Source organism: Rhinatrema bivittatum, chromosome 3 (assembly GCF_901001135.1).
Source record: "Rhinatrema bivittatum chromosome 3, aRhiBiv1.1, whole genome shotgun sequence".
NCBI lineage: Eukaryota > Metazoa > Chordata > Amphibia > Gymnophiona > Rhinatrematidae > Rhinatrema > Rhinatrema bivittatum.
The window spans coordinates 268,850,374-268,876,351 of NC_042617.1; the positions used below are offsets into that span (position 1 = coordinate 268,850,374).

The 25,978-nt window shown below is 44.1% G+C and overlaps 1 protein-coding gene across 5 annotated transcripts in view; it reads left to right on the plus strand.

Annotated features, from left to right (window-relative positions):
• AKAP7 (A-kinase anchoring protein 7) overlaps positions 1-25,978 on the plus strand; it is a 536,627-nt gene that overhangs the window by 38,607 nt on the left and 472,042 nt on the right. For all 5 annotated transcript variants that reach the window (XM_029594580.1, XM_029594582.1, XM_029594577.1 and 2 more), the window contains 3 exons: positions 1,163-1,315; positions 3,006-3,158; positions 16,663-16,805. In XM_029594580.1, the coding sequence (XP_029450440.1) occupies positions 1,163-1,315; positions 3,006-3,158; positions 16,663-16,805 (449 nt within the window). The remainder of the gene's footprint in view (positions 1-1,162; positions 1,316-3,005; positions 3,159-16,662; positions 16,806-25,978) is intronic.

Genomic DNA, 25,978 nt, shown 5'->3' on the forward strand with positions numbered 1-25,978 from the left:
AAGCATGGCCTTGTATATTATTCTAAAGTGTATAGGTAGCCAATGGAGGCTCTTTAGAATGGGGGTTATGTGGTCCCTTCTCCTGGTATTTGTCAGAATTCGTGCAGCTGCATTTTGCACCATCTGAAGTGGTTTGGTGTATGACGCGGGCAGGCCAAGTAGGATGGTGTTACAATAGTCTAATTTTGAAAAAATGATTGCTTGTAGGATGGTTCTGAAATCTTGGGCATGGAAAAGTGGTCTAATTCTTTTCAGCACTTGTAGTTGGTAGAAACAGTCTTTGGTGGTTTTGTTAATAGTGGCTTTGAAATTCAGGCGATTATCAATTAAGACTCCTAGGTCTCTCACTTGTGTGATTGTTGGCGTGGCTTGTTGTGCAGAGGTGATGGTGCTGTTTTCTGAGGCGATGAGCAGGAGTTCAGTTTTGCCGGAATTTAATACCAGGTTTAGGCTGGTGAGGAGGAGTTTAATTTTTTGAAGGCATTTATCCCAGTAAGCTAGAGTTTTTGCGAAGGAATCCTTAATGGGTATCAGGACCTGGATATCGTCCGCATAAAGGAAGTGTTTGAGGTTGAGGTCGGTGAGAAGTTGGCATAACGGTATAAGGTAAATGTTAAATAAAGTAGGAGGCAGGGAGGACCCCTGTGGGACTCATTTATATATAATTATATATAATTTATATATTTATATATAATTATATATATATATATATATATATATATATATATATATATATATATATAAAATTATATAATTATATATAATTATATATAATTTATATAATTCATTTATAGATGGACATGGGAAGATAAAGGGCCTGTTTGTATGTCTGGGAAGATAGATTTTTATGAATCTGGCCCCAAAGTGACTTGTCCTTAGAGACTTTAAGAGATGAGGAGAATGCTAGATGCACACAGTAAATGAAGGTCTATAATGTTGAAGAGAAATATTGAAGATATGACAGAGACAAGCTTTAATTGCAGGTGATATTTTTCTGTTTCCTTTCTAAAAAAGTATTTAGTTATTTAGGGGGAGAGAGTCGCTGAAACTTACCAGAGAAACTGCTACTGTGCTGAATTTGAAGAACATAAAATCACTGCAGGTGAGATTGCCTAATGTGATGGGCATTGAGAGTGATTGTATTTCTTTAAAAATGTTTCAGATGAACCAATAACTCAACAGCAAGATGATACCAAAAAGAAAATGAAAGGAGGCGTGAAACGAAGAAGAAAGAAATCTGCCTCATCCGATTCCCTGAACAGCTCACTGGCAGAGTTGCCGTTTGTAAATGCAGATATTGGAGATGCATTTGGCAGTAAGTATTTTTGTCCAAAGCCTCATTTAGAACTTGTGTGGAACAAACAAGTAAGCTCATGCTAGGGTCATTTTCAAGCAGCTTCTGCGCGATATGAGGGCAAATTTACGTGCGATTGTCACGTTTGCTCAGACTGAGTGGCGGCATTCTTGGGGTTGGAATGGGGAGGGATTTGGACTTTATAAAATTCAAATGTATGCGTGTAAAGTTTCTAGGAATTTTTTAAATTTGCACCAAATTGCCAGTGTAACTTGTGTAGAGTAGTTTTAGCATGAGAATTTTTAAAGCGGACTCAGCTTTGAAAGCTGGTGTTACATGTAGGCGCATTTGTCTCATAAATTATGCCAGTTGTTTAGAAATTATCTTCCCTATGTGTAATTTGCTGTATGATTTAACAAGTGCTAGTCAACTTCAGCTCAAAATTATTTGAAAAGCCACACATGTTCAGCTTCCAGTTAGAGTGATCTGGCCTAACCTATCTTGTAATCTAGATCAGATCTACGAACATTCCTTATATTTTACAATAAATCAGATCAGGGGTTCTGAAACACTATTCTGATTTTCAGAATAATTGACAATTCATATTTGTGAGCTGGATTTGCATACCTCTCTGCAATCCAGTGTTTAGTTTGGGATTAAGATTCAAAAGAAACACATTGTGCTGTTTGGTAATTCAGCAGGAGTATGGCAAAATCAGGAAAAGCAAAAACACACCACTGTGCATGAAGGCACCTTAAGTCTCCCTTCCCCAAGGCGTTCCACACTAGGATTTGTGCTGTGCTTGAGATGGCGAACCGGGGTTGATGGTACTGCAGGACTCTTTGGAGGGAGGAGTAAGAAATAAATGATAAAACTCACAGTTATAAGTATACAGGGTAATTTTAAAAGCTGCTTCCATAGGTAAAAGTACTTGCACCTGCAGAAATGACCTGTTATTAAACTGCCTGTCAGAGTGCAAGTAAAATTATGCATCTCTGTCCTATGTGTGCATAAGTTTACCCGGACTGAGCAGAGGCCTTCCCAGGGGCATAGCTGGGGAAGGGTTTGGACTTTCATTCATATGCTTGCATTTTCCAAAACATGAATGCAAACTTTCCTGAAAACTTTCTGCACACATAATAGCAGGTGTAATTGTGCATGGGGACGTTTGGTGCAATAACTTTCAATGGGGCCTTAGAAGGGCTGTTTGAAAATTACCCCAGTTTAGCCAGGTAAGTGTCCAAATATTCATTTAGCCAGATAAGTGTCCAAATATTCATTTAGCCAGATAACTTCTGAGTTATCTGGCTAAATGCCTCAAAATATGAATCTCAAGAAGATAAAGGGCCTGTTTATATCTGTGGAGAAAATAGTTTTTTTTGCATCAGGCCCAAAGTGATTTGCCCTTAGAGAAATTAGAGAGGAGGAGAATGCTAGATGCACATAGTAAATGAAAGTCTATTATGTTGAAGAGAAGTACTGAAGATAAAATAGAGACAAGCTTTAAAATAAAATGTCGTTAACTGCAGGTGATATCTTTTCTGTTTCTGTTCTAAAAAGTATCTAGCTATGTAGGGAGAAGGAGTAACTGAAACCTACCTGGGCAGCTGCTACTGTGCTGAATTTGAAGAACATAAAATCACTGCAGGTGAGATTGCCTAATAATGCGATGGGCCTTGAGAGTGATTGTATTTCTTTAAAAATGTTTCAGATGAACCAATAACTCAACAGCAAGATGATACCAAAAAGAAAATGAAACGAGATGAGAAAAGAAGAAGAAAGAAATCTGCCTCATCCGATTCCCTGAACAGCTCGCTGGCAGAGTTGCCGTTTGTAAATGCAGATATTGGAGAAGCGCTTGGCAGTAAGTACTTTTGTGCAAAGCTTCATTTAGAACGTGTGTGGAACAAGCAAACAAGCTCATGCTGGGGTAATTTTCAAGCGACTTCTGCGCCTAGAACGGTGTTTTACTTGCTGAAGTGGCCTTTTACAAAATTGCCCTCCAGATATGAGGGCAAACTTACGTGGTATGTCACGTTTGCCCAGACTCAGTGGCAGCGTTGCTGGGGATGGAATTGGGGAGGGATTTGAATTTACGCACATGTTTTATAAAATTCAAATTGCCGGGAAGTTTTTGTGTACACCAAATGGCAAGTGCAACTTGTGTGGGGACGTTTTAGTGGGAGAACTTTTAAAGTGGACTCATATGCGTAAGTCCGCTTTGAAAACTGGTGTAACATGTATGCATATTTGCTGCATAAATTATGCGGGATGTTTAGACATTATCTTTCCTATGTGTAATTTGCTGCATGATTTAACAAGTGCTAGTCAACTTTAGCTCAAAATTATTTGAAAAGCCACACTAATTGAGCTGCCAATTAAAGGGGCTGATGCAATAAATTTGCGTAGAAAGTCGGCGCTGAACAGTTAGCGCCCGCTTTCTTAACGCGCCCCAGGCGCTCCCAAGGGGGGCACTGTGCAATATTTAAATTAAGGAGTCATGTTAGTAAGGAGGCGCTAGGGTTGCTTGCGTGCCCCTAGCACTTCCATGCTAACGTGAACCCGATTGGCATCGGCAGTCCACCAGTTAGGAAAACCGATGCTGAGTTTATTGGTGTCGATTTTCCTAAACGCCGCACAGACGGGGGGTTCAGGAAATAGACGCTTGTCATTCACCCGGCAGCCAGTGTTTTTTTTTTTTTAACTTTATTTAATTTTGTTTTTCCTCCTACTTAATATCACAAGGATATTAAGTAGGAGGCAGTATAGCAAAGCAGTTTTTTCTGCTTATCTGTACTGGTTTAAGGAGAGCTCAGCTGTCCAGGTAGGCGTTAATTGCTGAGCGCTAGATGTGCGTCTTAGTTGCACATTTTTTTTTTTCATCTGGAGTGAAGGCTAATAGCCTCAATCACATGCATTTACATGTGATTAGCGCTATTAGACTCACTCCACGTTGGACGCGCGTTGAATAGGCGCTAATCCCCTTATTGCATTAGGGATTCATTAGCGCCTTTTCAACCCGCGTCCAACTGGTGGTTATACGGTGCGCTCGGCTGAGTGCACTGTATTGCATCAGCCCCAAAGAGTGCTCTAGCTCAACCCCTCTCTTAAACCAGATAAGAACTGTGAACTTTCCATACATTTCGAATATATCACATCATGGTTTCTCAAACTCTGTTCTGGGGGGGGGTCTGGTTTTCAGGATAATTAACAATTATCTTCATATTCATGAGCTGGATTTGCATATCTTTCTGCAATCCAGAGTTTGGTTTGGGATTAAAATTCAGAAGTACCAATTTAATTGAAAAGAAACACATTGTGCTGTTTGGTAATTCAATGGGAGTACAGCAAAATCAGGAAAAGCAAAAACACACCATTGTGCATGAAGGCACCTTAAGTCTCCCTTACCCAAGGCGTTCCACACTAGGATTTGTGCTGTGCTTGAGATGGCGAACCAGAGTTGATGGCACTGCAGAATGGCAAGACTCTTTGGCAGGGAAGAGTAAGAAGTAAATGATAAAACTCATAGTTATAAGTAAGTGGGGTTTTAAAAGTTGTTTCCATGGGTAAAATTGTTTGTTCCTGCAGAAATGACCTGTTTTAAACTGCCCGTCAGGGTGCAGGTAAACTTGTGCACCTTTGTCCTGTGTGTGCATCAGTTTACTCGGACTGAACATAGGCCTTCCCAGGGGCAGAGTTACGAAGGGTTTGGACTTACACGCATACGTTTGTATTTTCAAAAACATGAATGTAAACTTTCCAGAAAATTTTCTGCACACATAATGGCAGGAATAATTGTGTGTGGATACATTTGGTGCAAAAGTTTTGAAAAGGTACTTAGGAGGGCTGTTTGAAAATTACCCCAAGATGCTCATTCTATATCTTCTGGATATATTGTATGTAAGGGGACCCCCCAAATTTGCCTCTTAATAGTGTAGGAGGCGTGTAGTTTAGAGTCATTGAACTCAACAGACTCTGACCCTGCTAGTGTAAGTAAGGAGGTGTGATCCTCCCCAATGGGAGTTGCCATGTGTTCGATAAAACTCCTGCACCCATGTGATGCAGTAGGAGTTGCAATCAGAGTCATGAGAAGCCACTCTGTAAACCATAGCTTGAGGGCGCCACCTCCCAATGCAACGGTAATATTGGGGTTTTTCCTTTCACAGGGAATATACCAGAAGTGGGACCCTCTCACAATAAGTGTCTGCAAAAAAGGTGTTCTTGGCCAGTGAATGAGACTGTAGCACAAGGCAGGGGCTCCCAGTACTTCCAGGAAGGATAAGGGTCCTGAGGTACAGTAGAGAGAATCCTGGGATGACGGAAGACAAGAAGAAGTTGTCAGGAAGCAGAAGTGTTTGAAATTTGTCATCTGACTGGGAGAAGGTTTGGAGCTTACTGAGAGAGGATTTTGTCCTGGGTCGAGTTTGGGGAAAAGGAAACTGCCTATTTGAGGAAGGAATCCTGTCATTTCTGTTTGAAAGAGGAATTGGCTATAAGCTCTCCAGAGTGGGAGAAGCTGCTGAGAGACAGCAGAAGAGAGCTGCCTTCAGAAGACCCATGAGAGAACAGTTCCTATCCTGAAAGCTGACCTGTTTTGGGAGAGCAGTGTATTGCTGCTGAAAGTGACTGATTTATTTTTTTGAGCTTTCTCGGACTTTGTGTTACTATCTGGTGCTCTAACCATTAGCGCTATCTTTTCCTGCCTTCAGTATCAGTATTTTAATTTTGTTTTTTTTAATTTTCAAATTTCCATAAATATAGAAAGAAAACTTCTGAATGTAGCAGCACAGTTTTAAAGAAATCGAAAAAAAATTGTAATATATTAAAAGCAATAATATTAAATAAATTTTGTGTTACACATGCCATCCGCGGCAGACCCGCAGTGCGGTCCCCTCACCTTCTTACACAGTCTCCAGCTTCTGGTTCCTCCTTGCTGGCGGTGGTGGGCCGCCGACTCCGACCTCGGGCCGACCCCGGTGCCTCTGGCTCCGCAACAGTCCCCAGCATTTCAGGTCAAGATGCCATTGCTCGTCGGGCCTCTCCACGCAGTCTGCAGAGAGACGCCACTACCCACACTGCGTTCCTCTGTGGGCGCTCGCTCATCACTGATCCTTTTGAAGGGCCCGCAGTGGGAACCTGGCCGCAGCCCCAGATGATGATGTCAGACTGTTCAGTGTATTTAAGCTCAGGTCTCGCTCCTAGCATTGCCTTTGCAACAGGTCACCTCGCTACTCGAGTACTCATTGCTGCTAGAGATTTGTCTCTACTCTTCTCTTCCAACCCTCATTCCTGGTTCCTGTCCTGTCTATGTTTTGGATTGACTGCATGGATTTCGACTTCACTTTGCCCAACTATGCTTCAGCCTATCTCCAGACCCAGACCTCCGCTACGCCTGACCACGCTACTGCCTATCTCCAGACCCAGACCTCCACTACACCTGACCACGCTACTGCCTATCTCCAGACCCAGACCTCCGCTATGCCTGACTACGCTACAGCTTATCTACAGACCTTGACCATTGCTTTGATTGACTAACTCTATTGACTTCTCCGTGATCAGACCATTGCTTCGATTGACAAATGCTACTGACTTCTCTGTGATCAGATCTCAGCATTACTTTCCACGACCTCCGCATTGCTGCCGGCCCTGATCCAAGCCTGTCATTGACGCCTCTCCTAGCCTACTTCCCGGACGTGGACTTATTAGGCTTCGGCCTACCTTTGCTCGAGTGCCCTCAGTCAGCCTCTGTTCCATTGGCGCCCGAGTTCCAGTACCTTACCCAGTCCAGAGTAGGACTACGCCATCTATCGCCTGCTGTTTCTGGGCTGAACCAACCTCTTCTGCTATTCAACTTCGAGGCCCACCTAAGTCCTGCCGGCCCCGGCACCCAAAGGCTCAACCCACGGGGAATGAGAGCTGGTATAGGTGAAGCTCCAGCGGTCTCTGTCTATCAGCCCACTCCACCTGCCGACGGTGGGGACCCGTAGGCCCTCGCCTACGGATTGGGTCAACCCCACCTCGGCCCAAGGTTCCACCTCCAACGCAACACCTTGCAACTGCTAATTAGACCAGAAGATGGGTTATTTATCTATTTATTTATTTATTTAGTGATTTTTTATATACCGTGGCACGTTAAAAACATCACCTCGGTTTACAATAAACAATAAATCAGCAACAAGCTTTACAGTCAATATGAACTAAGGTGGACATAATATATATCAATTAATAACAAGATTAAGAACAAATACAATAAACCAATGATAAACACATTCCAAAGTTAATAGCGAGTCAAGTATTAAACGGGCGATCAGAGACAGATATTGTCAATTTTAGCAGCGAGGAACATCAAAATAGGTGAGTGGTAGAGGATCGTAGAACCAGGAACGATTAATCGGAATTTCAGGAGCAGAAATGGTCAATGAGTGTAGGCTTGTTCGAACAGCCAGGTTTTGAGGTTCTGCTTAAATTTCTTGTGGCAGGGTTCTAGACGCAGATCTGTGGGCATTTTGTTCCAAATGTTAGTTCTGGCTATAGTGAATGAGCGTTCTCTAGTGGCCGCATGTTTGATGTGTTTAAGTGAGGAGGAAGCGAGTTTGCCTAGTACAATCTATCTTAGCCTAGTACAATCTTGGCCTAGCCTATCTTGGCTGCATGTTTGATGTGTTTAAGTGAGGAGGAAGCGAGTTTGCCTAGTACAATCTATCTTAGCCTAGTACAATCTATCTTTATAGGCTAGTATATCTTAGCCTAGTACAATCTATCTATTTATATGTTAGCCTAGTACAATCTATCTTTATAGGCAAATAATCATAAAATAATGAATCTTCCACATTGTATTATTTAGCCGATATGTTCCCATACATTACTCTCATTATTAGGTGTAGCTGAAGAAAAGATTAAGCTGATCAGGGTCGTAAAATCATGGGGTAGATATTGAAAAGCCATTTAGCGGGACAAATTAAAAGTTATCCCTCTAAATGGCTTAGCTGCAATATTCAGCGACTTAAGTGGCTAAATTCTAGCCAGATAACTTTTAATCTGGCTAGAATTTAACTGGATAGATTAGGGGTATTCCTTGGGTGGGTGGTAGGCATTCTGGACGTTTGCCGTGCATCCTCATGCTCTGATGCTGCCTGCTATGATACCTCCTCATCAGCAAAAGCCTTTAGTGAGCTCTGTTCCGAGCTATCTGCACCGCTTCCTCACTGACTACCTGTTTCTGTCTGTGGTGCAGCCTGTCTCCAACAGGAGACCTCAACGAGCTTAACTTCCAGTCTTGCTAGGTGTTGCGTCCGTCGGTCTCAGACGGCTTCGCCTGACATGCCTCACCTCTATTTCAGCCTTCTCCACCAGCCTCGGGAGAATGGCGTCCGTAGCATCTCCTTGCCGCACCCTCTGGCTTCCCCAGAGCGGCTCTGGCGTGGCGTCCCGCCTTGTTGACCTGAGGCCTCCTAGGGCATGCATGCACGCATGCCTCGCATCTTGTAGCAGTGTTGGCGCGAACCTTGGGGGCGCCCCCCTCGAGTGACATCACTGCTTCCTTTTTCAAAAGGTTACCCATTTGCTGACTCTCACCGGGTTAGCAACAGATTGAATTTGCTCTGGTCTGAAGCTGCTCTGCCGCTTCTACTCTGCTGGAAGCTACCTTCACCCTCCGGGGTTCTACTAACCTGGGTACCCACTCCTCGGGGGCCCTTTGCTTATTTCCTGGTGCCTATCCTAATTACAGTTACTCGCTCCTTGAGGGCCTGTGTGTCTATCCTGGTGCTTGCTACCAATTCTTCAACCTGCTGGAACACTATCAGCTACAGAGAGTGGGTACAACTTCTACCAGTCTGTCCATCTACAGCTCCTTGCTGTCCATTTGCATCGGGCCCTACACCACCATTGTGGAACGGGTCTCCCTTGCCAAGGATCACTGACTGTTGATATCTATCCTCTCTCTACTGCTCACTGGGAACTCTATCTACTCAGCTACCAGGGAGTGTGTTATAACATCTGCCAGTCTGTCTCTCCTACAGTGCCTTACTGGACATCTGCATCAGGACCTTACACCACCATTGTGGGACAAGTCTCCCACGCCGAGGATCACAGACTGTTGCTATCCAGTCCACTCTCTACTGCCACCTCTGGTGAACCAGACAAGCTATATAATAAAAGATATATTCTCTGTGTTTGTGCATCTGAGTCTAGCCCGGTGCTACAGTTCCCTAGGGGGCTCCTCCCCGTAGGAGATACCATCACTGTTGTCCCTGAGAATCCACCAAACACCTCGATATCATAACACTAGGCTCCTCCTCACTGCTCGCTCCACGCTCAAGCACCAGCCCTATGTAACTTAACCTTGCCAGTAAACGTTTGCCTCTTTATGGAGTTATTCTTGGCCCTCTGACCTGGCTGCTGTTAATTTGCTCTATGTCTTGTGACCTCCGGGCTTTCTTGTTCCTTGTTTCTTGCTTTGCAGACTATCTACACCTTACATTGTCTCTTTGCTCCTCCTCTGTGGCCTACTCAGGCTTTACCTTGCCTTGTAGCCCCCTGGGACTCCTGCTTCCTGGAACCTTGCTCTGTGGCCTATCCAGGCTTTACCTTACCTTGTGTCCTATCTAGGTCCTATCTAGGTCATTCCTTGCTCTTGTTCTGTGGCCTGTTCTAGGCCTTACCTTGCCTTGTGGCCTTTGGGTCTACTCTACTTTTGTATCCTGCCTTGTGTGGCCTATCCAGGCCTTTCTGTACTTAGGGGTGTTTGGGCTTAAAGCCTAGTGACCTATGGGCCTCCAGTCTTGCTGCCTTCGGGCTTCTATGTTCCTTGTTCTGTATTGTCTTGCCTAGTCTTTGTTCGGTCCTATCCTAGTCTGTCTTATCCAGTCCTGTCTTTGACTGGTCTTGTCGTGCCCTATTCAGTCTAGTCCCTTGCACCAGTTCCCTGTCCCAGTTCCTGCTCTGAATCCTGTCCCCGCCAGTGTCTGTATATAGTCGTATTTCTTACTTAGTGCCGTGTCCACTATCCAGCTTGTATCTCTCCCTGGGAGTGTTCACTACCTTGTCTTGTCTCTGTGTATATGCAGCCCCGGTCCATATTCCATGTCCAGCTCCAGTATCCAGTCCTACCCTGTTCCAGCCTGTACCAAGTCTTGCCTCGTCCAGCCTGTATCAAGCATTGCCTTGTTCTACCTTGTTCCAGTTGCCATGATGTATTGCCACCACAGCCAAGCCTTACTGGCCCCCAGAACTCAAGGGCTCAACCTGCGAGGGAGACAGCTGGCTATGCGGAAGACCGGCCCATGTCTTGCCTTGCAGCCCTATACACTTCCTGGGGTGATGTACCCTGAGTCCTGCCTAGCACCCTATGACACCTAACTCTGGTGCACTGTAGGCAGGTTTAAAGTTAGCTGGCTATATTTAGCCGGCTAACTTGTAAAATAGCTGCGTATATTCAGTGGCACTGCCATGCCGCAAGTTCCAAGGATTTAATTACTGGAAACCTTGCCACAGTAGCAGAGGAGTCTCCCTCACACACCTGAGAATCCGCATTGCTTTTGGAATTCACTCCAGGTGACACTACCCTTGTCACAGACACACCTATAAGCTCTCGTGATAGATGGCTGTCAGGTTTAGTGAGATACCGTTCACATTAAGGTCTGGCACGTATTCATCAAGCTCAGTCATCCCCAATTCTAGATTTAGAGGCTAAGGGTCACAAAATCATCCAAAGTCAACTGAGTTATGGGGGGAACTAGGGCCTGGACAGAAGAGCCTGAACAGCCTCTTTTCTTCCCCATTTGAAAATGACTAGGACAGGTTGAAAAGGATTCCCCAGAGGAATCAAGAAAGAGAGGGACTCAGTTGGAAGGTCTTTATCTACACTTTTCTTATCCTCTTAATGATCTTCAGTTTTTCTCCTAGGGGCACCTTCCTTTGGTGCACGGCTTTGGCTGTGTGCCAATGGCTTTGCATCGCAGGATGCAGCCTTTAAATAGCCCGGGTCACTCAGAGCTGATGTCACAGGGGGAGGGGTTAGGTTTTCCTACCTCAGGGAAGATAAAAGCAATTGTCTGCCACTTTTTTGGACTTGTCAGTCACCTCCTTGCGTTCACAGACTACTAGACTCCTCCAATAATTTTTATTTTGAACAACAGCTTGGGAGTTAGTGTGGTGTTTTTTTTGTGCCTTCTCCTGGGCTGATGAGCAGAGCCCCTGAGAGAAGAAATGCTAAGGGCCTTGAATTAGAGACTTCTTTCCCCCCTGTGCAGGAAGTCTGGGAGGTCACTGGGCCTGTCCTTGACCATGGGTCTCCCCTTGAACCCCTGTGCCCAGGACCAAATTGGGGCGGGGTTATGTGAGTTGCTGGTTTTCTTGTTTCTCATCCATTTAATAGACATGCATAGCAAACTGCAAAATAATTGAAAATTGTCAGCAGAAGGGAATAATGGGCATGTAATGACATTTTATAACCCTTCTAAAAGTTTTTTTTCAGGAAACTCAACAATTTCAGTCACATGCAATACCAGTGCAAGTTTATCAGAGGTTAAATAATGCATGAACTCTTAACCCTTTGTTTACAAAATGATTACAAGTAGACTTTTTGTACCAGTTCATGCTTATGTGAAATATCTTTTTTAAAAATAAGGCTTTTGTGCATACCTTGCAAGGGCTTTCAGAGCTACCCTGGAGGTTGTTTATTCATTTTAGTAAAGACCTGCTAGTTGCAGGAGACTAAAGTATATAAGATTGTCTCTCAGGCACTAAAAAAGCTGGAGACCCTTGGGAACTACACAATACATGAAACAAAAGTATTAGAGGTTCCAGAAATATGTTGGAGGCTTTTAGGGACATTTATGTATCCTTAGCTTTCATAACTGTTTTAAGCCATTGAGGTACAAATGCAGTGTTTAGATGGAAAATTGTTTCTAAAACAAACTATACTTGTGGTGCACTGGATAGCCTGTCAGATTTTCACAAAGTGATAGCAGACACGTTATAACAATTAAACAATTAACTTTAGAATGCTCATTTTAAAGTCCTTCAAAAGAATCATCTGGTGATAAAAGTGATTTGGTAAAAATGAGCCCTTTAGGTTGTCTTTCTAATTCTATTGCATGACTTACACGTTATATCTGCTCAGCAAGATCAAATTGGACACTCTCCAACCTTCAGTTAGAACAGGAAATATCCCTATGATATCTTGGTGCTATTATATCCAGATCATATATTCCGAAGAGCAAAATCTGATGCACTTAGCAAACACAGAACTGGACTCTCATAATCCAATATTTGGCCTGATTTGACGTACTCACACTCCAATAATGGTTCATGCCAGGATGTTTTCAGCTCCTTCAGTATGGTAGAAAAGTACATTGGAGCTTGGTGTGATTCTTTTGGCAACTAACAAAGAGGAAGGCGGTCAAGAAAAGCCGTGAGGAACAAAAGAAGAAGGAGACCGGAGGTCCTTCAAAGGTGCTTTATTAGTTGCCCGACTCTAGGCCTGAGTTTCGCCTGTAAAGGCTGCTTCAGGGGCTTTTATAGATATCTCTAACGAATTTAGAGATATATTCTTCAATGCAAACAGATGTTTATTCATCCATCAATCGGAAATTCCTCGATTGTGGTCAAAAGCAGTTTAAAATTCAATGCGCGTCTGGGATCAGATAGAATTTAAATTCTATCTGATCCCAGACGCGCATTGAATTTTAAACTGCTTTTGACCACAATCGAGGAATTTCCGATTGATGGATGAATAAACATCTGTTTGCATTGAAGAATATATCTCTAAATTCGTTAGAGATATCTATAAAAGCCCCTGAAGCAGCCTTTACAGGCGAAACTCAGGCCTAGAGTCGGGCAACTAATAAAGCACCTTTGAAGGACCTCCGGTCTCCTTCTTCTTTAATTCTTTTGGCAACTGACATCATTGATGAATAACTTCCTATTGATGACTTCTGATGTCAGCTTTAGAAAGAATTGCCTTCACTGTGCAATTTTCACGAGAATGCCACTTTAAGTAGCTTCACTGATGGTACAAATATCACAGGTTCTATATAGATTGTGGTGCTGGACAAGTTGTGATACTTAACTGCCTTTTTATAGTCGAATAGAAGCAATGTTTAATCACTGATGGAAATCAATAAGTTAAGCAGAGCAAGCTCAAAGGGAAGAAATAAATGTACAAGTCAAAGTAGCTACCAATCAAAATGAGCAAACATATTTCATAAGGATCTATTTACTAAAATTAATAATGCAGCCCAACAAGAGGTAGATATTACTGAGCTGTTTTGCAAGCAAATGTATGCAAAACAGCTTAATATTAAAACAGTAGTGCCCACAATAAACTTTTTGATCCATGTTAATTTGTAGAAAATTAAGTACTGCTCAAGAGGTATAGTTCACTTTCTCCCTTAAAACATCAGTGGACTATGATGGTGTAGACTGCCGTAAGTGTAACTCTCAGAAGCAAGAGTGAGCTGTGAGTAGACAAGATGAGACTAGAGGACTTGAAGTGGAACAAGTGATGAGTGTCTTCTGCCTGTGATGGCTACCTCTGGCTGCTAGAAGGGCTTGGAGAAAAAGAGGAAAGCCAAGGCACAAATGGAGACAAGGACAAACTCAAAGCTGGGAACATGAAGGCACCCACAGGAGCAAGGCTGGACCACTGTAGGAACCTGGAAACAGGAAGAAACCTAGTGAAGCAGTACAGAAACTCAGGTTACTTGAAACAAACTAGGACCAGACAAGAACACAAGATACAACAAGCAGTCTAGGACCAAATGAACATAGGCTGAAGACTAGGACCAATGTAAGTCCACAAACTAGGGCCAAACAGGCCCATAGGAAGACTAGGACTAAACAAAAGACTACAAAGACCCACACTAGGGCCAAATTCTGGCATGGTGCAGACTGAGGTTCCAATATAACTGAGTCTAAACAGGAGCAAGAATACCAATTGGCTGGGAGGACTATGTACAGTGTCCAGAAGGCCATGGATTGCTGGCCTAGACAGATAGTCCAAGAGACCCACTGAGGCCCCCCCTACTGACAGGAGGGAAGAACTGCATAACAGGTCCTCACACAGACTAGCATGACTGCCGGTGCTCTTGGAGCCCTTCTTGTGAGTAGTAAAGAGCCAGTAAGTTCGAATGAAGTTTCCCCAAGTCCCACTCACAGTTGAATCTTACAAAATATCAGATGCTTCTCCATCTTTGTTTCCCTTCTTCCCCAGAAAAACCCCCTTCCCCTTCTAACATAGGGTATGCAGTTACTGCATTTAGTGTAACTAGGTTTAAAAAAGGTTTGGATAAGTTCCTAGAGGAAAAGCCATAAACTGCTATTAATTAATTAGCAATAGTAGTTTGAGATCTATTTAATGTTTGGGTACTTGACAGGTACTTGTGACTTGGATTGGCCATTGTTGAACACAGGATGCTGGGCTTGATGGACCCTTGGTCTGACCCAGTATGGCACCTAGATTATTGGGCTTCCCTGTACACTGGTCTTCCAGATAAGCTGATACATGTATTACAATTGGTACAAAATGCCTTTGCCAGAGTAGTTTCAGAGTTGTCAAGAAGAGAACATATAATGCCTGTTCTGAAAGATCTGCATTCACTTCCAGTTAAACAGAGAAGTAGGTTTAGGTTAATTACCATTGTTTTCAAACTTTTGCAAGTCATTCCTTCTTGTGTTTTGAAAACCCACCTTGGGTGGTATACCCCTGGTCATGCTTTACGATCACAGGATGCCCAATTATTAGCTCCAACTCAGTCAAATAACTTAGATTGGTTCATACCAGGGGGCTGGCATTCTCCTCAGTGGCTGTACTAGAGTGAATAAACTCCCGGTTATCCTTAAACAGCAACAGGATTTTAAACTTTTCAGAAAAGTCTTAAAGGCAATACTGTTTCTTGAAGCATTTAGATGAGCCAACAACTCACTTTTTAATATATTTAATGTATCTGTAAGATGTAAGCTGATTTGTTTGTATGTCGTATTGTTTATAATATTTTATGAATGTTTTGATGTAACTTGCACCGAACAGATGTCTGGAGGTTGCGGAATATAAGATTCTAAAGAAATAAAATATCTTCAGCCCCAATTATGAAATCCCACCCCACTGGTATGAAATCCCACCCTTGTCCTGAAACCCCATGCACATTAGCATGAATTCTTGCCCTGTCCTAATTCTTAAAAAAAAAAAAAAAGCCTCACTCCAGTCTCACCAGGTCCTCTTCCTTCCCCCCTGAACTACCCTTACTCCAGGGCAGTTACGGGTAGGAGTAATGCCCAATCATTTATGTTCCACTGGTGCTATCATTCAAAATGGTGCTGGCTGATCTGTATTCTCATTTATCCCTCATATGCAATATTGACTAATTTTATTCATAGAAACAGGAAGGCAGAAAAAGACCATAAAGACTATCTAGTCTGCCCATCTACTAACTGCTCAGTTCTACAATCCCTACCACTCTCTCTCAGAGATCCCCTCTGCTTGTCTCATGCTTTCTTGAATTCAGATACTGTCCTTGTCTCTACTGCCTCCACTGGAAGGCTGTTCCATGCATCCATCAACCTTTCTTGTATTGCATTGCTGTTATTCAGCTGGTATGCCTCCTTTCTGAATTATTTCTTATGAATGCTCCAATGGGTTTGACTTGTCCCTCCCGACGCAGCCATTTTGGCGAAACACAGTCCATGTTGAGGGACCTTGCTCCTTTCATTTATTGGAACTTGGATCTCTATTAAAATATGGGCACTGAGCTATAAAGCATCTCTTGTTTGCATAATTGACTTTTTATAAATACAGACCCTAATTGTATTTATGTACAACTTTCTTTGAAGAAATATTTCCTTACATTACTCCTGAGTCTACCCCCCTTTCACCCTCATCCGATGAACCCTTGTTGCAGAACCTCCTTTTCGCTGAAAGAAGTCCACCTCTTGTGCCTTGATACCTTAGAGTTATGTAAATGTCTCTTTCAAATCCACCCATCTATGCCATTCCTCTAGGGTATACTTGTTTAGATTGGTAAGTCTGTCCCTATATGTTATATAATGAAGATCATCGACCATTTTGGCAACTGCTTCTGGACTAACTCCATCTAGTTTATATCCTTTTGAAGGCATGGTCTCCATAACTGTACACAGTATAGTTCATTTGTGAATGCAAGTGATGTTATCTATGACAGCCTTTCCAAAATGGCCATTTAGGATTGTGAAGGAGCTAAAAAAAAACAACCCCAAAAACCCTGACAACCTAAAAGTAACATTTTAATATTGCTTAGGATAAGTGTTACAATTTCTTGAAATACAAATGTGTCTTCTGCGGGTTGCATTATTGAGTAAATATCACATTATTCTGTTTTCTTTTTTCTCAGTCACTGCTACATCTGACAAAGGACATTTAAAGAAAAAGAGAAAAAGAGCAGTTGAGCTGGAGAATGAAGACAAAGATCCAAAGAAAAAGAAGAAGCAGACTAAGCCAAATTATTTTATATCTGTTCCAATCACAAACCAAAAGGTATGGAGGCCAATATACAGTAGGCTGTTTAGTTGCCATGTTATCCTGCTAAAATTAGCCAGATAACTTGTTCTGGACATTCAGTGAGATAAACGACCCATTGAATATCCCCAATTAAATTTATCTGTCTGCACTTAGCTGGATAACCGGATATTCTTTTGAACATCACTGGTTATGGATAAAGTTATCCGGCCTTGTGTGGCCGGATATCTTTATACTTAACTGGCTGTATTTAAAAGAATATAGCCAGATAAGCAGCAGTTCAGTTGGAAAAAAACCATAAAACACAAATCGCAGGCCTACAGGCCCAAACCTTTACCTGCCTCCCTCCCACTCGAACTTCGAATTTGCCGCCTTGTCAAAGCACTACGTTTTCAGGATTAAAAAAAAAAAGCAGGTTCGTGAGTTCTTCTGATGTATTACCCCCTCCCCTACTCCCTGTTCCTACTTCCCATTTTTTAAATCCTAGCATCTGTTGGGCTCAGGTAGGATAAGATCTGTGCCCCACAGACACCCGTTCTTGACAGCTGTGCAGCCTACAAGTCTACCCCCCCACCTCACACAGGGCATTAAGGAACTCAAAAAACCACAGGATTACAGTGGGCTCTGGTAGAATTAGACCTGTGATGCGGAGACACACACTGTATCAAGTGCAAAAAGTACAAAAAGCCTTCTCTGTATTAAATACTGAAGAAGTTCTTGAAAAAAAGATTGAAGTGTTATCTGAAAAGAGAGAAGAAACCCAATGCATACAGAAATTCCAGATCAGTAACCAAAGGAAAAGCTCATTGTGACGGGTGAAGTGGATAACAAAACTCAACTAAAGTCACAAAAGGAGTCCAGGAAAAGCAGTAACCTGAACGAGAAAAGCTGGAAAGCTATGAGCACAAATGCTCGTAGTTTATGCAATAAAATCCCAGATCTGCAAGCCCTAATTGTGGAGGCAGACTTAGACGTTGTTGCTGTCACGGAGACGTGGTTCACAGAATCACATGATTGGGATACGGCAATACCGGGCTACAACTTGTTAAGGAAGGAGAGAGAGGATAGGAAAGGGGGAGGAGTGGCTCTTTATGTCAGAAACAATATCATAGCTGAGCTGCAAGGAAGATGGGGCAATGAAGAAGCACTGTGGGCCGACCTAAAAAAAAATGATGGGGCATCCATTTATATTGGAGTGGTTTACAGGCCTCCAAATCAAAAGGAAGAGCATGACAGAAATCTGGTTGAAGACATCCAAAAGATGGGAAAGAAGGGAGAAGTGGTGATCATTAGAGACTTCAATATGCCGGATGCAGGTTTTGGGATAGTCTGGCTGCCGCACTACTCTGTGGTGCTGGAGTCAGTGTTGAAACATGCTAAACACATTTATGATTGCTTTGTTGGGAACGATCCAAAAGTGTTGGATGTGTTCAAGAAGATGATCTTCCAAGATCTATGCTTAGCCCTCAGATTGCAGCTCACCAGTTGTTCATGGTACAGTATTTACATGAGTTTATGCAAAAGCTGAAACCTTTGATGGAATCCTTAGACTTTGGGCATTCAGAGTTCCATTGAGCAGGAACAAGGCAGGATCAGCCCTCCACTGGACCTACACGATCCAGAGTGACCCAGCAACGCAATGTTGGTAACAAGAGTAGCCCTCCGGCCACTCGGTAGCCCTTTCAGACCTACCACTTGGGAATGACGAGTGCATGAGGCCAGATGGAGGCTGAGGGCAGGAACAAGACAAGATAGGAACTCAGGAACTTCGAAGACTCGGATGAAGACTCAGGTTACTCAGAAGACTCGGGCAATTCAGGTTACTCAGAAGACTCGTACGAAAACTCAGGTTACTCAGAAGACTCGGACAAAGACTCGGGTTACTTGGAGGTTCCAGGCAAGGATTCAGGAGTCAGGTGAAAGTACAGGGTGAGAACTGCATCACAGCGCACCCTACACAGCCGCCCATGGCTAGTCATGGACCACGCTGAACACGAAGCAGACTCCTGGCGAAGAAGTGGAACTTGAGACTGTAACATGACGAAGATTCAGTAGAGGCCTGCACCGGGGTGCACCCTACACAGCCACCTGTGGCTGGTGGCAGACCGTGCTGAAGCAGAGCTGTTGCGCCCATCGGCACAAATGGTTGCGCCCTCTGTTGCTCACCTTTTTTCTGCCTGACTCAATCCATTTTGGCAAGATGGCTGCCTCCGCTTCTCCACACCGAACCCTCCAGTGTTCCCGGTCCGGCATGGGCGATTGTGTTCGCCATCTTTCTCCAGGAGTCACCCAGGGCATGCACACGCGCGCAGCCCCGTCCTTTACGTGCGTCATGCCGGGAACCTCGGGGGCATCCCCACCCCATGACATCACTAGCTCTGGTATTTAAACTCCATTCACGATTCCTAATACGAGTTAGCAAGGAATCCTCCATGTTGATCTCTCCACGTTACCAGACGCTCCTGCTCTGTGTACTCTCGCTCCAGGATGACTTAGGTACCCGCTCCATGGGGGCCTTGCCTCGCTCTTCTTTGCCCTCTGGGGTTATCTGCTACCAACAAGGATGCCTACCGTACTCGCTCCTCGGGGACCTTGCTTTGCTCCTATCTACCCTTCGGGGTTTCCTACCTATTATGAGGATGCCTACCGTACCCGCTCCTCGGGGGACTTGCTTGTCCGAGACCTCCGCTCCTCAGGAGCTCTCTTCTACTACAACTACCAGCACCAGAGTGAGTACTGCCGCTCCAGTTCTGACTTTGCATTGTCTCATTTCTCTCTCCATAGATACTCAGCCTACCCCGCACCGCAGACCACTACCGGATCTATTGAACTCTCTATCTAAGCTTGGGTTCTCGGCCTACCCCGCTTCGCGGACCACTACGGGACCCATCTCCCTCTTGGGACCAGGTGAGACTGTGGAACTGCCTTCTCCACTCTGCAACCTACAGACGGAACATTGCCATTTGGCTTCTCCTCTCCTAGCTGGAATCATCACCCATTCCTCGGGTTACCATCTATGTTGCAGTACAATAAAGCTATATCTCTGTGTCGATCTCTGCCTTGAGCTAGCCTATCGCTGCAAGTCTCCACAGGGCTCCGCCTTGTGGGAGGTGTCATCTCTTACAGCGACCAAGGGCCCACGCTTCAATGTCCAAAGTACAACAAGAGCAGGTTCTGGCAGAGTTTTGGGCATGAACAGAAGCAGGCACAAGGAACTCCGAAGACCGGGACAGAATTCAAGACTCAGGATTCTCAGAAAAAAGGCATTAAAAACAGGAGTCTTCCGGAGGCTTGCACTGCAGACGAGAAGGAGGCAATGTGCCACTAGGCGCCATACACAGCCCCCCCATGGGCTGGTCATGGACCACGATGGTGGCACGCCAGGAGAGGTGGACAGACGAGGGACCTGGGAACTGGACGAAGAGCTGAAGAGACGGACGGAGTCAGGATAAGAACATCGAACATCGGGAACATGGAACATGGCACCTCAGGACACGGGACATTGGGACATCTGGACAACTGGAACATCAGGAACATGAGACAGGCGATGAGGGTGCTCCGACGAGGGACGAGACCAAGAACATCAAGGAGACGAAGTTCAGGAACACAAAGAACAAGGAACGAAGATCCATCAAGGCACAGGAAGACAACGGAGGACCTGGATCCGAAGAAGACCACAGGCGCTGTGAAGACCGGATTCAAAGGCCCTGAGAAACAGGAACTGAGTCCTTTTATAGGGCTGAAGCAAAAGCTTGACAGAAGCTGACATCTGGTGGGGCCGCAGGCTTTTCCCGCCGCTGGCCCTTTAAATACAGTGAAGAGGCGCACACTGGTGCCTAGAGGGCCTAGGGGTAAGACCAAGGACTGCGGCGTCCCTGCCACGTAAATGAAGGAACAGGCAGGCATCAGGGGTGGCCTCCAGGCCATAGGATGGCGTCAGCCGTGGCAGCATCTTCCCTTGCTGCTCAGGGAGGAGGAGCCAGGCGGCCTCCCACCACGAAGGTAGAAGGCAGCAGCAGCGGCACTCCAGGCCGCAAAGGAGGGAGCAGGGCCCAGCGGTACCAGGCCGTGAAGATAAAAGGAGCGGCGTCAGCACCATGCCACACAAAAGTGGAGTCAGCGGCAGCGGCTAGGCCATGAAGATGAAGAGCAGCAGCCCCTCCTGCCACGAACAGAATCCCGGTGGTGTCCTGCCATGATGAAGAAGGCAGCGATGGCGGCCAGGCCACGGGGAGCGGCCTAGCAGTGAGAAAGGGCCTGCTTGCAGGATGGGCTCCGCGAGCAGAATCGTAACAGTAGACCTGTGCTCAAGTCTAACATTCAAGCATTGGGAGCTAATCTGTAGCTGCTTGAATGCATGGAGCAGAACTTCTTGACCTTCCTGTTGTTCTCTGAGGCAAACAGATTGATTACTGGTCTTCCCTAGTGAGTGAACAAGTTGTCCGCAATCCCATGACCCAAGAACCACTCGTGCAGCCGCAGCATTCTGCTGAAAGTCTGCCAATATATTCTGGGTTGCCAATAGGTAGATCATTTAGAAGCTGGGCAATGTGATGATAACCCACAACCAGATTTGGAGGGCTTCCTTGAATAGGGCATATGAACCTATCTCCTTGTTTATTCACATAGAAGAGGGCTACCTGATTATCCATCTGGATCAAGATTCTCTTTCCCTAGAGTAGGTGAGACAAAGTTCCTAAAGTGTAATAGATGGCTTGTAGTTCCAGAAGGTTGATTTACAGATGACTCTCCATTAGGGAACACCAGCCTTTGGTCCATGCAGCAACAGTGTGTGCTCTCCACCACCTGGTGGAGGCATTGGTAGATAGGGTCACTCGGTGTGCTGGAAAATGTAGTAAAACACCCAGAATTAGAACTTCAGGTTCAACCACCACTGAAGGGGTGCTCTCATCTTTGGAGTTACAGCTATTTGGCGAGATATCTGATAAAGCTGATCCCACTGGCTTCAGAAGGCCCACCAAAGATCACACAAGTGTTTACAAGTCAAAGGAACTACATGCAGCCTTGTGCCCAATAAGAACCAGGACTGACCTTGCTCATGCTTGGTCCTGCTGTAGAAAGGACCTTGCCAGGTCCATCAACATTCTGGCTCTTTCAATAGGAAGAAATGCCTTCTCCTGAAGCAAGTCTATCCAGGTTCCTATGAACTGAATTATTTGAGAAGGGACCAACATGGACTTACAAATGTTTACTAGAAAACTGGAGACTGGAGAAGCCGTCCACATATGGGAATTTGAAAATTCTCTGAAACGAAACTGCTAGACATTTTGTGAACACTCACAGGATTACTGAGAAGCCAAAAGGAAGTACTTTTTACTAGTAGTGCATATCCTTCATAACAAACCTGAGGAACTTCTGGTGGGTAGTATGAATGGGAATGTGTGCCTAAGCATTTTTCTGATTTAGATTGCACATCAAATCCCTCAGTTGAATGAAGGGATGAATCATCTGGAGGGAGTTTATCTTGAACCTCTCTTGATCCAACAATTTGTTCAGCTTCTATAAGTCCAGAATATGTGTCAATCCATCTGATTTCTTGGGGGATTCGAAAATACTGGGAATAGAACCCCTGGCAACATTTCTGCAAAAGTACAAGCTCAAGCACCTTCTGCTGAAGGAGAGACACCACTTCTAGCTGCAGCTGAGCAAATTGAAAGAGATTGGATCTGAAAGACTATCTGTCAGTTCGTCAGAGAGTGAGAGATGCATACATGGTAGCCATATCCACAATTTTCAGGACTGACCTGTCCTTTGTGGTGTGAATCCATTCTGAAAGGAAAAAAATGGATTCTTCCTCCTCACTAAAGGAGGCAGAATGGCAAGCCTCAAGAATGTCAAAAACTAGTTGCAGATTTAGGATGCAACTGTTGCTGCATCTTTTGCTGTTGCCTCTCCCTCTGCTGACCTCTAGCTGGCAACTGTTGCTGCAGGAGGGAGGGAGGAGCCCAATGATGTTGAAATGGGCAGAAAGGATGCTTTTGGAAGAACGGATGTTTATAGAAGTACTGTCATCAAGTTGTGGTGGGTTAGTCCCAAGCCGTTACTAACAATCAAGCCGATACAGTACAGTGCGCTGCGACGGAGCGCACTCTTAACCTGCCCTTGGACGTGCGTTTTCCCTTACCCCTTATTCAGTAAGGGGAGGAAAATGCGCGTCCAACCCGCGGCACCTAATAGCGCCTTCAACATGCAAACGCATGTTGATGGCCCTATTAGGTATGCCCGTGCGATACAGTAAGTAAAATGTGCAGCCAAGCCGCACATTTTACTTTCAGAAATTAGCGCCTACCCAAAAGTAGGCACTAGTTTCTGCCGGCACCGGGAAAGTGCACAGAAAAGCAGTAAAAACTGCTTTTCTGTGCACCCTCCGACTTAATATCATGGTGATATTAAGTCGGAGGTCCCGAAGAGTAAAAAAAGTTAAAAAAAAAGAAAAACATTTTTTTAAATGGGCCGGTGGCCGTCGGGCCGAAAACTGGACGCTCACTTTTGCCTGTAAACATGGTTCTCCATAGGCAGCAGAATGAATCAACCATACTTAACCATATCCGCCTACCTGCAGTGACTATCTCACCAAGGGGGTTATTTTCTAAGCACTTATCATGGTAACATTAAAATTAGGGGTAGGGGAGGAGTCAGGGTGGAGTTAGGGAGGAGTCGGTGGTGGCACTGCTGCTGGTGATAATGTTTCAAACATTACCGCCGGCAGTAGCGCAGGGAATAGCACCACCTTTTACGGTGGTGCTATTCCCTGCGCTACTTTTACGGTGGTGCTATGCCCGCGATAGCCTGCAGCCGGCCGCAGTGCGCAGGCAAAATCGCACCGCCGTGGTGCGATCGGCTGCGGGCTATCGCCCGCCCACCCCCTCCACACAGAATGATGAATCCTGGCCTAAAGCTTAAGCTCTGGAAGAAACTGAGAGGCTCACGAGGCATACTTACAGTTAACATTTTTACTGAATTCTGAGAGCTAATCCGTGTTGGCGCTGTCAGATAACGTCACCTATTCATTCTGCTTCCGACAGAGAAGTCTGTTTACAGGTAAGCAAACCTGCTTTATCTCAGCCTCTGAAGTGAGTATTCGGATTGTTTGCCTATGATGAACTGCATTGGATGTTGCTAGGAATTAATTCCGTTTTACTAAAGAATGTGTAGTGTTGCTACAATGTATTTTGCTACTGTATGCCTTTTTATCTGTGAAAGCTGAAATTGTTGACACCTTATGTTTGTATTTCAATAAATTTGGCATTATTGGAACCACCAATTCCAGGGTGGACCAAGCTGCTTAGTTTAGGGTATGGGTTCACCTGAGGGTGGAAATGCTTATGGACTGTTACTGGTATGAGAATACTGTTTACTTGGTAGGCAAAATCTCTTCATCCACATTGCAGAAAAGATTCCTTGTCCTGAAATATCACTTTGAGCCTGGCCTATTACACCATCTGCCCATTCTTTTTCAAGGAAACCAAGTGACCAGTGAAAGGTTTAGATTCCCAGCAACTGCTTGTATTTTATGCACTCTAATTTGGGGTTACATGCTATTAGTGAGTGGTGCAAGAGCTAATGAGGAAGTTCACAGTCCTGTTAAATACTTCTCTGGCAGCTTGAAAAGTATTCCTGAAAAATAATTTTTAAAAGAACAGTTGCATGCAATGTACTCCATTGAAATATTTCTAGAGTCTTTTCACTGTATAAAAGTTTTATTAAGGTTACAGTTTAAGAGCTGCAGGGTAATTTGAATATCTAGTGGTAAATTTAGAGACAAAGTTTGGTCTGTTTGGAAGCAGTTACATTATGGAGTTCTTTTCCTGATGGGCTTGATTCATCAAAATTAATTTGGGCCTCCTGAGGGTGAATAACTGAAACAGCTGAATAGTAACTATTGTAAAAGGAGATCGTCACAAGATATTTATCATAAAGTAGAGAATATTTGTCACAGCTTGAAAAAAATATTTGGAGTTCGGAAAAGAAGAAACTGCCATAGACATTTTATTAATGTCCTCCATTCTGCCCACAGACATTCCTCAAGCATTAGTTCACCCAGGCCTAGTTTTCTTTGGATTTACATCGTTATTCTCTCTCACACTCAAAATTATTCTCCAGACATAAGCATCCCTTCATCTTTTCACTTAGAAAATTGCCCCGGACAAAATATCCACAGACATTTGCACCTACTTTTTCTTCAGACATATTTTCCATGAGAAATAATGGGCATAGATTTGAAAAGGCAATCTCAGCACGTTCCTTTCCTACCCCCACCTAAAGAAGCCCCCAGAAATGCCTCCTCCTGGTGTGATTGAAAGTCTGCGTGCCATGCAACACTGCATGTAACTCTTAGCCAGGTAAGGGGCAGGCAAGTTCTAGACAGCCCTTTTCTCTGGGTAGATCAGTATTTACATGAAAATGGCCCTTCAGGACGGTAATTGTATAACATCGCTGGTATCTTAGGTGGCAAATATGCTTTGAAAATTATCCCACTGAAAGTACTTGAATAGGTTAAACTTGCTATCTGGAGTGTGTGAATTTCCCATGTATTTTTTTTTTAATTGAAAAGTATGCACATAAGTGAAAATTCTACCTCACCCCACCTCCACCCCTGGGAATGCCTCTGCACAGTCCAGGTAAACTTATGCACAAATATGACATAAGTGGGTATGTTTACTCACAAATCGGGCAGGCAATTTTATAAAAACCCATTTCTGCACATAAAATAGTGTTTTACATGCGGAAATGCATTTGGAAAAGTACCTCCTATATGTACTTCGGATCTTAGGGAAATTAAGACAAATGCAGTACTCATACTTTATTACTACATTAGCAGGGCTTACTCATTCTAACTAATTATAACATTAATTAGTACTATTCCACATTATCAGTTCTTAATCGTACAACCAGTGTAAGCATATATAACTCACAACCCTTTGATATGAAGAACTCTTCAGCTTATAGTTGAATACATATTTTGTTTTTGCTATACAAAGCACAACACACACTAGATATATAAACAATACAAAATGCTTATTTCCAAGAAAAATAAAACAAAACAATTTATAAATCTTGAACTGGTTCCTTGCCAGATAATGGGATGATGAAATAGTAGGATATAGCCTGGCCCCTCTCCTCCTTTCATGAGCCTGCTGGAGCTGGGTGGAGGATGGGAGTTTTCTCCT